At 35.0% G+C, this 14,368-nt stretch overlaps 1 protein-coding gene across 2 annotated transcripts in view; it reads right to left on the minus strand.

Annotated features, from left to right (window-relative positions):
* The window catches only part of Oseg2 (intraflagellar transport protein Oseg2), a 33,464-nt gene that overhangs the window by 8,258 nt on the left and 10,838 nt on the right, over window positions 1-14,368 (minus strand). For both annotated transcript variants that reach the window (XR_011899101.1, XM_019049837.2), the window contains exons 9-22: window positions 13,620-13,814; window positions 12,191-12,309; window positions 11,904-12,082; window positions 11,084-11,227; window positions 10,046-10,352; window positions 9,341-9,487; window positions 7,822-8,005; window positions 6,861-7,063; window positions 4,605-4,762; window positions 3,534-3,678; window positions 2,955-3,145; window positions 2,156-2,338; window positions 1,087-1,388; window positions 36-216 (exon numbers count right to left, since the gene is read on the minus strand). Coding sequence is in view for 1 of the 2 variants with exons in the window: in XM_019049837.2 (XP_018905382.2) it covers window positions 36-216; window positions 1,087-1,388; window positions 2,156-2,338; window positions 2,955-3,145; window positions 3,534-3,678; window positions 4,605-4,762; window positions 6,861-7,063; window positions 7,822-8,005; window positions 9,341-9,487; window positions 10,046-10,352; window positions 11,084-11,227; window positions 11,904-12,082; window positions 12,191-12,309; window positions 13,620-13,814 (2,638 nt within the window). In the remaining variant the exon portion in view is untranslated. The remainder of the gene's footprint in view (window positions 1-35; window positions 217-1,086; window positions 1,389-2,155; window positions 2,339-2,954; window positions 3,146-3,533; window positions 3,679-4,604; window positions 4,763-6,860; window positions 7,064-7,821; window positions 8,006-9,340; window positions 9,488-10,045; window positions 10,353-11,083; window positions 11,228-11,903; window positions 12,083-12,190; window positions 12,310-13,619; window positions 13,815-14,368) is intronic.

A 14,368-nucleotide genomic window follows, 5' to 3' on the forward strand; every position in this document is an offset into this window, starting at 1 on the left:
GAAAAATTCATCAGATTAGGACTATAGAGTTCTACCTGATACTGTTTGATGACTATTTCAGGTTTGCGAGCTCGGAGCAAGAGCGTTTGAAAATTCTGATAGTTCTTTTTTTCAAACTCCTGTTTAGCTTGAGCTACCAATACCTCTTCCATTGCGCTATCATCACACTTTTCTGCGACTCGTTCTGCATTCGTCCAGTCTTGATTGTGAACATACCTGAAGAGAGAAACAACTTGTTAATGTTTTCACCTGGTGATAAGTCTGAACTTTACATTATGACGTTTAAATTTATTTGAGGAATTATTTTTCCCTCTTGTTTAGAGAAATAGAAACAAACAAGAGAATACAAGCTAAGGCGTAAAAGGATTTGAATTTGCCCACATTTCAATGCAAATGTTGAGCAAGTACGTGGTGAATTTTTTACCTTACTCAGTTGACCAGGATTTGTTCTTCTGGTATAAATGTATAGAGACCATTTATGGTCAGACCCTGATTATTCTCTTTGCATGTTTGCAAGGCCAATCAAGGTCCTTTGGGGGTACATCTGCGATTGTCCATAATTGTCCACCAAGTCAAACCTCACCATCCTAGTTAAAATATTTTTGGCCCATAAACCCTCCCTAAATAAAATATGTAAGATTTCACCACAAGACTGCAGTTTTTACCCTGATAAAGTATTTCTTTTCGTTTCTGAACTTTGCTACTAAGAGGACCCCATCATTGGACTCTCAGGTGTAAAAAAGACAGGCGTAGCAACTTTGATTTGGTATAACTCCTGATTTAAACGTTTACCCGACATGCAATTTGTTGCACCTAATGGGAAATTGAGCATAGAATCTAAAAGACTGCTTTTGGTCTTGCTTGAGTCACTACGCAATGTCTAAACATGGCAAATTAAATTTTTTTTATCCAGAATATCGAAAAATTGCTCAAAATTGGCTTTAAAAATAACTTTTACCCCTACTGATGGCATGTACAGATCCTTATAAGATCTTTCATTTAAAAAAAGCTCAACTCAATCCGACCACTCAGCATAACTCGAAAGATGGAACGCTTTTCTCTGGTTCATAGAAAACAACAACTTACATGAGAACAGCTTCTTTGGGCTTATTAGCCTTGAAAAATTGGACCTCTGCTTCGCTGAACTTGCCATCATCTTCAAGGGCCATGGCTAATTTGTAATGAATGTCTGGCAATTTGTTTTTAGCTCCAATGTTTGCTACATCCAGGGCGAAATCAAATTGGTAACTGTCACATGCATGATCAATGCAAGCATCCAAAATGTTGAGTTTATTAAGCAGCCGTACGGCTGACTCACCACCCAGCGACTTTGCCCAAAGGAATGCCACCTGTTCTCCAGCCTCATCGCCACCCATTGTTTTGGCCACCTGTAAACCAGAAGAGACCCAAACGTACTGGGCAGGATAGGAACAATTTCATCTACCAAAAGCTAAAGTTGAAAAACTTTTAAATCAAATTGTATAAATTCGAAGGTTTTCAAGGTTGCTGTCAAGTAATGCTATAAACGATACTTTTTATTTGTTTGCAAAATAATAAAGTTTAGAAAAATTATAACATACCTATAAAATTCAACATTTTTAAAACTGTTTTCCGTGATAAAATGAAAAAACAATTGGGAATAATCAGATTTCCGAAATATGAAGAATTTTGAGATGCACTTCATATATAGCTATCAATACCTTCATTTGGTACTTTTTAAATAGCATAAGATTTTTGAAACACAAATAACAAAATGATACTGAGCCATTCAGTAGACTTCTTCGGGATGCAAAGACCAATTTTAAAGGATTCTACTGAGAGCATTACAGGAGAAAAAAAATGTGAAAGGTGGCAAGAGTAAAAATAATAGTAATACTGTTAAGGTTTTATAAATTTGTAAATGTTTGTTATCCTCTCCCCCCCCCCCCCCCCAAAAAAAAAACCCACGAAAAAGTCAAATAACGAAAGCATACAGTGATGAAGGATAAAAAATCATAACTCAAACACTTTAATGAAAAATCCATGAGGAATGCTTTACATAAAAGTTTCCAGTACGCTAGAAATACTTTTATGAGGCACTTTAGCTCACAACATTTACTGACCAAAATTATAAAAATATTAATTCAACTAAGAAAAAGTGAATAATTTGGATCACCCTATATGCATCCTCCCACATATTGACAAGTCGGTACATTTTCACAGCCAGTTTCCATTCATTCACTGAAGTATAATAGCGTTCAGCTGCAGTATAGTTGCCCTCCTCAGCACATTCTTGTGCCAGGTGAATTTGTGTTGTAGCCAAAAGCTCTGGATGATACTGAGAGACCAGATGCAGCATCTGGACAAAATCAGATTACATGAGGATGAAAGTCAAAGGTAAGCAACTAGATGGTACAAATGTCATAATCTCTAACTGAACATTTTTGAGATAACTAAAAAAATTAGATACTGTTAAAAAAAGACTTTCGTTTATCTAGTATAATGCACATATGATTCCATAATCAACAGTTTCAACACGAAGGTTCAACAAGAGTCCTTTCCAAATGTCTCAACTCAAATGAACTTTTTAACTTGGTTTGTGTATATTTGGTTGAAAGGATCCTACGCCAACGCCAGAACCACCACAATGACCTCCTTCAGAGTTTGATGCAATTCACACTAATAATGGAGGGCTATTTTTGGCCTCTAAATCTGTTGATGATTTTTCAACCAGCCCTCAAAGTAAACACTTATGCGATACTGTAAGATTTAAACAGAAAAATCAGTACTTTGTTAGATTGTTTGAGGGTATAAAAGAGAAGCGTTTTTGAAAAATTTGAGGTTTTAAAAATCAAATTTTTCCACAACATAGGTGAGTGATTAAAAAATTTAGCTCATTTTTGGCTTCAGCAGAAGATAAAAAGCAAGATAAAAACAACAAGAGAGAAGAAAATTTAATCTCATTATCGCCTAACCTTATCATAATCTTTGTAGTTCTTGTACATAGTTATGGCAAGATCTGGTTTTTCAATCGATAGATACACCAGTTCTGCTTCCTCAAGTTCCTTCATTTCCTCCAGCCGTTTTCCCTCTGCTGTCAAAAATTTGCACGTTTCACTCTTACCCAAATGCTCAGCACCCAACTTGTATGCTTTGTCCCACTTTCCTGTAATAGATACAAGATGAAAGAGATGATAAAACAAATAAAGAACCTTAAATTCCACAAAACTAGTTTTCAGTTAGCATTTAAGAGAAATAAAAAAATAGCTTAAACAAAGAGAGCATCTCTACATAGTTTACATTAAGAGATAAAGCTCAGGTTCAAATAGTACTTACAAAATGCTTAAGAGGCAGCAATTATAATTTTATGAATAAAACTGACAATACTGACCAGAGTTTACTTTATGTAATATGACAGCACAATTTTCAGCAGGACACAAGGGTTCCCATCTAGAAAATACATCTCTCATTTGTACAAAGTTTGCCTTTTTGCTCAGATGCAAAAGAATATTAAACTTCTGACAAACTGAGAAACTGTGAAATAATCTACTTACTGATCTGCACATACATATCTATTGCTTGTTGGTACATATTGGCTTGGCTGAAAAATTCCTCAGCTTGACTGTAATCTTTCATCGCTACAAAATGATTTGCAAGCAATGCGTATTGTTTTTGGACAGAGCTTTTGTCGGTGAAAACCTGTAGACAGCAGAAAAAATTACAAAATTTTTACGCTGCAAAAATTCACAATCAATTCAAGAGAATAAATAAATTGACAACAAAAAATCTTATTAGAGAGCCTTGCAGGTAGGATTTGAACTGTCATTTTGTACTCTCTTTTTCTAGGATAGATTGACAGTTGTAGAAAAAGTTGACAGCAGCTGGTGTCCTACTCCCGATAATTGATTTGCATGTGGACTGGGTGTGTGACAGTTACTTTTCAGGAGAAACGGGAATACATTTTCGAGCACTCTATCACTACAACTTGAGAAGTAGTATTTTGTATAAAAACACCTATGTTGAGGTTCTCCATGCATATTTTGGAATTTTAAAAGTAACTATATTTTCTAAATGACAGATTCTCGATATTTTTTTGGAAATTTCCTTGCTCAAATAAAAAAAGACAAAAATTTACTTAATGAACGAAAGACAAGTATGCTTTTGAGGAATTCTTCCGGGATTTTACCAGTAACAAGTTCTATGGATTCTGCGATACGTTGCGATAAGTTGTACGATTTACTGATGTAACAGCTGATTGCGACAAAACTTTACATCATAAAGTCAGAACCTCCTTCCCCTTCAGACCTCGACCTATCAGTCGTTCATTCCAAAGAGAGATTCAGCCAATAGTTGAGAAACAGAACATCAGCGGCTAAATTTTTGAAAAATAAAGATATTAATGGTGTTTTCTGTCCCAATCACTCATTGATGAAGTGAGCTGCCCAGAGAAAAGCGACCAAGACCGACTTGAGGCAGATATTTGTATTCGTCCCCTACATGCAACTTCCCATAAGAAAAGGGAAAAATTGTTCTCCTTCGGCACAGAAATCATAAATGCAGTTCTGAATATACATCTTGCTTGTTTTCACTGGGGGGATAAAAATAGACATTAAATTGAGATTTACCTGAATAATCTCAACAGCTTTCTTCCACTGCTTGTCTTGGATGGCCACATCCAAAGCTTTCAATGTTTTTCCAGCTTCAATGTAATGATTTATTGCAGCATCAAACTGTCTGTTAGAAACAAGATCATCACCCCACTGTTCCTCCAAAACTACAACATCTGCAGAGCAAACAAAGAAAGCATAATAAAGTATGAAAATAAAGTAGAAAAAATGAAGTGGTAAACCAACTAATACTCATGAAACTCGTAATTCACATTTTAGTAAAGCAACAGTATCATCTTAGAAGCAGAGCCTTTTGGGTTTGAAGACAGCTATCTTACAGTGTTTCACACAGCCACAATCCACCTACTCTAGCTGGGAATGATTTCTTCAGGTCTCCTATTTTTAACCATTACCATTCCTTTACCATTTACCATTTCATCTCTCCTCCTTAATGTTTCGCCTGTGTTATTCCTACTAAGCTTTGTAACTTTGGTAAACTGAAGTAGGATCAGAAAAGATACATCCATGTTGAAACTACCAGACCTTGTTTCTCGTTTGCGGTGTCTAAAAATCTCCGCACTTATTTTATTTTTTAGGAGGAGAAAAATTCAATATCATTCCTTGAAGTTTTCACATAATTTTTTTCACCATGACAAGAAAAATTACGGAAGTTTTTAAGAACTAACTTTCAGTAGTTTCCTCTTTAAAAATTAATGTATGGCAGGAAGTCTGCAACGTCGCAAACTGAGATACGTGATCTGGTAGTTTCACTGGTCATGCAACACAGTCTCTCCTCAGGGGAACATTCAAAATAAACTGACACCCAAGAAAGTAGAAGTCTCTATGATTGTCTCATTCTTTACCATTTTTGCTGCAAATATTCTTAGAAAGACTGCATTAATGCAAAACTTCATCCTATGAAATTTACACAGAATATTCTGCTAACTCAGAAAAAAAATCAAGAAAGTTTCCAAGAAATTTTATTGCCTTGTTTTGTGAAGAAAAAATAAATTATGACAGGAAGTTTGTGACGTCACAAAGGAAAATACCAGATATCGCATTTTGGCCATGGATATACATAAAACTATAGGAACTCTCTCATATTGCTAGAGAGCATTGAGTACCCTGCAGGCCGATTATTGAAATTTGGTGTTTGTTGGATAACAAAAGTGAAAAGGCTTGATAGGAGCAACTAGTCAGCTGTCTTATTGTTGTGTTGTCAGGCCTATGTCTTGTAGAATTAACATCATGCTATAGGGAGTTTAGGAGGTGTGTTCCGCTTGTCATTAATTCTGCCCTACACATGCATGATAAAGTCTTGATAAAACGCAGCCGACCAATAACATTTTAAGGTTGTCATGTGTGTCCATCCGACAAACACCAAATTTTAATAATTGGCCTGCTAGTTAACTTTCCTCACTTAGTAAGCACAGGCATGACACCATGCCAAAGAATCACTGTCTTCGTAATTACATATTCGAATTTCCCCATGACTTCTTAAAAAATATTCATGATTCCTGGATTGTTTCAGTAGGTCATATCAAACCGTCTAAAAAATTTGGAAAACTAATTTCTGTGCACTGGCTCATATTATGTATCTCTCTAAACATTTTCCTACTTCCAACAGTGTTAATTTTTAATTTTAAACTCGAGGAATACCATTATATTTGAATATATTTTTAATGTTTTTCGAAGGACTGAAACAACTTCCAACAATTAATAAAGCAACTTCTTGTCCTGAATATTTTCTTTCCCCAAACGTCTCTGTTTTAGGAGGAGAAAAAGGAGGTAGACACTAATATATGGATGGCTAAAGTCACAAAATGCATACTTCAAATTGCAATTTTATTGGTATCATCTTAAGTTTTATATTTTAAAGAAACATTAACACATAATTTCGAGTGATATTTTCTGTGGATACTCTTCACTCATTCTAATAAAAAAAATCAGACAAAATTTCAAAGAAACATTTGGATTACTTTTCCTTGAAGAAAATTGGACATAATTAGAAATTTTTAAACGTTGCAATTGAGATACCTGTTTTTTGCAATTAGCCATCAATATATCCTATTCTAAAATCCACATTCATGATAATTAAGAATTAACCATTGAAGTCTTCCTACCTACAAAGCCAAAGCTTGCTTAAAGTACTACGTAAGTTTCTCAAAATTGGGAGAGCAATTGCCTATTTAATACAGTTTGGCAACTTAATCTTCTAGAATCATCAAAGTATAGCAAATTTTCTGCAAATTTTCAGCACTTTTGTTGACAAACCTCTTGGGGCAATGGTTTTGGCAAGCTCAACAGCTTTGTGGAAGACTCGACCTTGACGATAGCATTCAAGGGCCTTGTCGGTTTTGTGCAGTGCTTCATAGAAAAGTCCTGCTTGTTGGAAGTACTTGTGCTTCAACAGGCTTGACAGCACACGCTTCATCAGCTCTTCATTTTCAAACAGAGTTGGATTGTTCTGTATCACTCTGCAACAATAAACAACAATGGTTAATAGAATTAAAGAAAATGATCTTAAAATACAAATTTAAAAAAAAAATTGGTTTCCTACATCAACAAAAATTGATTTTCAAAAATAGCAGCACATCAATTGTTTTCTTTCTTGACAGATCAACTATAGAACTTCTACTCTGCCTAAACCTTGTTCCTAAGCTTTCTACTCTGTTGATGTTGTTGGCGGGTCTCCTATAGGATATATAACTGATGATATGAATAGCTGTCCACCAGCCTCCTGTCTTTGACTTGTAACGCAGCCCCTAAAGCCATTTATGTAGGAATTATAAAATAAATCAAAATAACATAGACAGGGTGTCTAAGTTTTTCCATTTTGGGCAGTCCTGATGAAAACCTGATTTTTCCTGATTTTTGACTGCTAAATCCTGATTTTATAATTTTTCCAAATCCTGATCAAATCCTAATTTTTTGCAGAGAGAAATTAAAATTTCTACAATAGCTCGATAAAAAAATCTGATCGGATGGCCAACTTTTCTCAAATCCTGATTATACAACCGATTTTTCCTCAAATCCTGATGAAATCGGGATTAAATTCTGATTGACCTCAAATCCTGATAGAATTGGGAAAATTCTGATGCTAGACACCCTGATAAATACATCTATTGCCTCTATTTCGCAAAAAAAAATGATATGCTATAAATATAAAAAATATATACATCAAACTTTGATAAATTGAATTTATCAATTGATTTTTAACCTTCCCGTTTAATACCTAAGCGCTTTCAAAGGGAGACCAGCTTTAAGATAGAGGCCAAGAGCTGTTTTGATATCACCATCACGTTCTTTGAGTTCGGCAGCTTTTCCTTCCTGCCTCGTCTCCATGAGCCACTCAAGGTAGTTTGACTTTAAGCGCGTTGCTAGTTCTTGAGACCCTTTTTGGGTGGCTAGATTTACCGCTAAAAAAAAGGAATCACTGAATAAAATTTCCAATGTATGATTTAAAATGTCATGAGATACATACAATAGTTATTGAAATCTGTTTCACACAGTTGAAAGCAAAATGTAAAAATGTAACGACTGTCGTTGTGTTGGCAAATAGACCAGGCGGCCAGGCGACCCGAGTTTGATGGTCTCAGACAATGGTTGCCTGAGACTGGTTGTTAGGGACAGAAGGGGATGGGATTGAAAGCGCAGGATCAGCCCTTGTGGGCTACTTGAAGTAGGAAAAAAAAAAAAATAGTGCAAAGAAGGCAAAAAAGGAAAAGGAGCAGTAATGTGATGCAGTGATTAGGACTTGTCTTCCCCCAATATGAAAAATATTGATTCTACATGGACTTAAACTTTTTTCTATACATTGCAGAGTTGTATCTATCATAGAGATGACACCAGTTTTTGCATTGATCAGTAGTATACGTAAAAATTATTCAGATTCAGTCAAAAGTTCTTTAAAATTCTTTCTTTAAAAATTGAATGACCTGAAGTTTAATAGGTATGCTTCAAAAATACAAATTTGAACTTATTCTTTTAACTTCTTTGATGTAAACATTCAAACTGTTGTAGGGTACTTGGTTAGCTTGTAAACTTCACACCTCCCATTAGGTGCTACAAAAAATAGTCGTTTTCTGCTCATGAGAGAAAAAAACGACAAGACATAGGGATAACTGGAGGAAAAGTATAGTGATCATGCTTTGAATGAAAAGAAAAATTTCACTGCAAAGGTTTTTTTGGCAGATTTTGCAGTCCAAAAACTGTCTTGGCAAATTCCTACACGACCAAAACTTAGAAAAACTCATGAAAAAAGAGTATCGATAAGGGTCGCTCTTGGCCCACCCTGAAATTCCTAAACACTACGATTTTTTGCTCATTGAAGGCCTATATTTTACAAAATGCATTATAATTTGGTCATTATCCGTTGCTTTTAGAATCTCTTACTGGCCTAAACTTGGGTCTGGATGCCGATTTTGGCGAAAAATGAGAGTTTCGCGAGTTTGCGGTCGAACGCCAAAAAATCCACATTTTTCGCCAAAATCGTCCTTCATAATGTTTAGGTTAGTATTACACCTGGAGAGAAACCCAAAATGACCAAATCATGATGCATGCCGTAAAATATAAACCCTCAATAAGCAAATAATTGTAGAGTTGAGGAAATTCAGCGAAGGTGGGCCCAAAAACGGCCATTTTCGATACCCCTCCTGTTCCATCTTGTTTCAACTAGAATTTGTAATGTCTAATAAGTAATCAACAGAGTACAGGAACAATTTTGAAGAGATTAATATTGTTAAAATGCGTACCATTGTCCCACTTGTGAAGACGCTGGTGCATTTTGATAGCTTTGTCGAGCTGATTCTGCTCAAGATAAATGGTTTCTGCAGTTTTGTACTGCTTGTTGAGAATTGCAATGCGAGCCCAAACCTCCAAGCAATCCATACCATCACCACCTTCATAAACCAAAAGTACAGTGAACTTAAATAAACAAGTAGGCACTTAAATAAACAAGTTAATCCTTGCACAATTAAAACAGCTGTCCTTGATGCAGGCTAATTTTACTGATGAGTAATGACATACCTGCAGTGAGATAAAAAATAATTTGTCTTATTATTAAATCAAAAATATTATTAATAAAAATTGATTAAAAAATAAATTACATCATTCTGCTCGGGAAAACATATCTTAATTATGAGCAGTGAAAAACCAATGGAATGACGCCTAGATTTGGGGTTCCCTTCGCGGCGCATATTAGACACGCGCGCTGCCAGAGTTGGATCAGCACACAGAGGCCCACTCTGATAGGTACAAGGGGCCTGCACATTTGCGGGATATATAATCTCTGTGGAGTATAATTGCAGTGCTTCCTAAAACTTTTTTGGGAGATAGTTTGCTTTGAATAAGTTGTGGAAAAATAAAGGAACGTATAAAAGTTATACAAGGTGCCAAATACAATTAAAAATCAAATATATTAATATAAATTGACACCAATGAACCCAAATTCAACTCACCATTCTTTTGAGCATAGTCATCTGCAATTTCCAGGGTAACTCGTAAGAAATGCGTTCTGGCAATGTCTCCAAGGGCCGCATAACAACGCTGAGCAACACGCAAGTTGTGTAACTGGAGTGCAATCTCTGCTAAGTTCTGCCACATGCCTTCTGCTTCCAAGCGTTTGGAATTCCAGTTATTATGAGAAAACTCTTCCAAAAACAGGATTGCTCGTCCAAAATCACTGTCATGAACAGCTGTTCCAAACTCCACAAGTCCTTTATCCAGCTCATAGCTCCTTTGTTGATTTCCATCTTGAGAAATTATCTGCTCTTGACAGAAACATGATTAAATTACATGCAAACATTACGATGATTCATCTAGTGCTTAATGTTTGCAAGTACTTTTCGTACCGATATCGTACATAATTTGTTGTTGTATAAAAAATATACATTTTTTACCAATTCTTTTTAATATTTATTTATGTTCATATTTTTTTTGCTTTTATAAAGACACTTAGAAAAAAGAAAGAGACCACTTCTTAACATAAATTTTTAACTTAACATGTTCCGAAATTGAGCTGAACGTGAACTTGTGAATAGTTAAAGAGTGGTTTGTTGTCTTCCCAGTGGACGTAAGTTGCCTAAAAGCATCAAAGGAATATTTGTTGTCTTTTTTCCCATTGTTAAGTTTTCTTGGTAGACGGAATATGATGATTCTTGAAGGATTTAGTACACCTGTAAGGTTTGCCGAATGTGGCAAAGGACCACACACCAATTGTGGTCGACTGTTTGCCTCCATTTATTTGACAAAATCAATTCTTGAGTTTAAAAAGCTAAAAACTGGCCTCTGTTTTGGTGTAATTTTAAGTGTATGTGTTTCCATCAGGTTTTGCAATCAGCAAAGGTGCTTCCTAAAACTTCTCATCCAAGTACATCGCAACTTTTAAGCAGCTTTTTCGAGTCTTGGAAAATTTTTGTCCGATTTTAAATTCCTTTACTGACTCCTTTTCACATTGCACTAAAAAAACGAAGTACTGAAAATTAAATACATGGTACCTCGATTTTTCCACTATCGCGAACAACACCAGTGATTTCTCCTTTGACCGGAAAGATGCTGATTCTGTCGGGAGTATCAATGTTGTACCAGACACATCCATTGTCTCTCGATTGTGCAACTACAACGTCACTTCCTGGTACCCACTGGTAATAAAAAAAAAAAAAAAAAACCTATTAGGCTAATAATTACATTGGAGGACAGGTGTAACTGAAAAACTTTTCAATTAAAAAGATTACTGTATGATTAATATTTCTACCTTGAAAAAGTAACCAGCTATTAAAATTAAAATATCTGTTGCCCTTACATCAATGCCCTTGTGCACTAAAGTACTCGTGATGTTGGCTGGCACCTGATTGAAGATGACATACAATTGGTAAATACAGTGAGTTTGGAATCTTAGAGACTTTGATTAATAACCAGGCTTTTTGACAAAAATTGTAATGAGAAATGAAAGCTCCCAAGTATAATTAAATCTGTACATTAAAATCACATAAATTATCCATGCTTTTCAACACATTTGCACCTTTTTAAGACATTTACTTTTTCTGCAGAGGACCTTTTATATTTTCCTTACATTTACAGAGGAAGGATGTTTGAGAAGGATCATTATTCGTACATAAAAAATTTAAATGATGGAAAAAAATTGAGACAAAAAAAGCAAGGGGGCTTGTATTATTTTAAAAGGGATACTTTTTTCAAATCAGTAGGTGAACTCCTTGAAGATATTGAAAACTTATTGAAAGTTTAATTCAGAAAATTAAAAGATTACACCGAACAGATCTTTACACAAAGCCCTTACTAAGAGAAAAACTCATGTACCTGGATAAAAGTTGAATAGTGTAGCAACGTGTGCTTCTCTCCAGAACGTGTATCTAGAAGGATCAATTTCATTTTCTTATCCCGAAACAATAGTTTATGCCCGGTCTCATTCAGTTCTAACCATTCAATTTTTGAGTCATGAGAAAACTGAAATATTGTTACACCAAAGACAAGATCAACTGAAAAGCAAATTTAACTGAACTTTAATCAATTGCATATAATGAGATAAATTAAACAAACTGTTTCATAATTGCTTCAGAGATATGGAAAGATTTGTGAAAACTTACCCACACTAATCGTTTTTAAATCAAGCAAGTACGCCAGTTTCTTATTTGCATCAGATGAGTTCAACTGCTTCCGCTCATCAAGTCTCACACTCACCAACTTCGGGTTCACAAACTCAGTCCTGCAAAGTCAGAAGAATAAATCCGTGAAAGAGCACGATCATTGACTTGTAGGTGATGTCATAAATTTCACCATCCCACTAGGTACCACAGCACGCTCATTTTAGGATATGTGTTAGGCACCTAGGTTAAGCACTAATAACAAGGATAATGTAGAGTAACTATGTCAAGAGCAAACTGAAAATTGAGGAAAACAGTACTTCTCCCCTGAAACCTAAGAGTTACGAATGAAAAATCACAATATGAGTAAAAATTTCTCTCAAATGCATGGCATCAGGATTTCTCAATTCCTTTTGGTTTGATCAAAAGCCCAAAGTAAAGGTATGGAAACAAGTTTGCTAACAACTAATAGGAATGCATTAATGAAAATAAGGCACTATATATGGAATGAATAAACACACAAAAACGTGTTTTCCCTTCAAAATTTTATGCAGAAAATAATTTACACAACTGGAAATTTGAAATTCAACTCCTACTGAAGTTATAAGTATTTATGATTAACACCAGTTGAAAGGCAAACATATAAATTATGTTATTAGTATGATTTTTGTTTCAGTAGATTAGTATTAAGTGCGCACATACAAATCTTACTAAGGAGTTGATTTCCAAACTTTTCTGTTGAGAGAATCCCTTTCTTCACAAAATTTTGTGGAGGCATCGCGTAACATTTTGCTTTTACTTTATACGTTGTCTAGAGGCTCATTACACACCAGAACAGGGAGAGGGGAAGACTAAGGGGGAAAGAGATATAGTAAAAATAAAATTGTTCGAAAAGCATTATGTTTTTCATTCTTAGTGTTTGATGGAAATATTATGAGGAATAAAAGTGAGTAAGAAACAGTTAAAATCCCATTAGAATTCCTAAAAGGAATTTATGCGACTAACTATTGTAAATAAACAATATGAAAGAGAAAATAGAGGAAAATAATATAAGATAAACTTGAGAAGCATAAATAGTTTGGCTGAATAAATAAGAGAGTAAATGTCTCATCAGCAGGCTGATTATTGGAATTGATAGACAATTAAAGAAGACAAATGGAAAATAAATGGAGAATGGAGTAATCCTATTGGTGGCAGCAGGCAGCAAGTGGTTGCAATGGACAAAGGGGGTAAGTAACAGTATGACTAACAGCAACCTATTTAAGACCCTATAGTTAGCTCATAGTTTTTCCCCTTAGTCTACAACAACTGATTATTTCAAACGATAAGATCCCTCCATTTTCCAGTCATCTTCTTTATCTGTCGCTTTGTCTAATAATTTCAATAATCAGACTGCAAAATAAAATAAAATGAAATGAATACAAATGATTACCTCACAGAGCTGAGGATTTCATTGTTGCCATACTCAATGAGACTCAATTCACCACCATTAAATACTAGACACACATTTGAATAGTCAAAGTAAAAACGTTCTCTCCGGTCTGAATCTGGCCAGCGTACTTCACTCAAGAGATTACGCTCTAGATCACCTAGTAACAGCGTTTCAGGAGTGCGTGCTACCAAATACCTAAAGCATTTAACACCTATTAAAATAAAATGGATAGCTGACAGAAAGCATTAATAGAGGGCGAAAAATGGGTAAAAGCAGGTGAAACAATCTAAGAAACTTTCTGTAACTTGCAAAATTCATAGTGAGCATATAAACTAAGTCACATTTGACACGCCTAGGTCTTACGGGTAAAACTTTTTTTTTTTTTTTTTTGTTTAAGTAGAATAAATGTTTCTGGAAAACAGAATTACTTAAATTTTCAAGAAAGAAAAGGTATCATGAAGGAGGTACAAACAGGCAGCTCCCATTGGAGTAGGACCTGAATGGAATCCTTACAAATTTTCAGCTTTGGTGGAAGAAGGTTAAAGAAATTTAAGAATGGTGGATTATTTTTACCTGGCCATTTGGCGGGTGAGGCATGGGGGAGGGGCAGGCGGTTTAAAGAGGAATTAAATTTTAAGCAAAACTTTTGAATTATAAAAGAATGCCCTGAAAGAAGAACCTAACTTTGTAGTAATGTGTAATGCATGAAAGCCATTAGCATCATGGTTAAGATCTAGATCCAACTTCTT

The sequence above is a fragment of the Bemisia tabaci genome, chromosome 2, assembly GCF_918797505.1.
Source record: "Bemisia tabaci chromosome 2, PGI_BMITA_v3".
Taxonomy (NCBI): Eukaryota; Metazoa; Arthropoda; class Insecta; order Hemiptera; family Aleyrodidae; genus Bemisia; species Bemisia tabaci.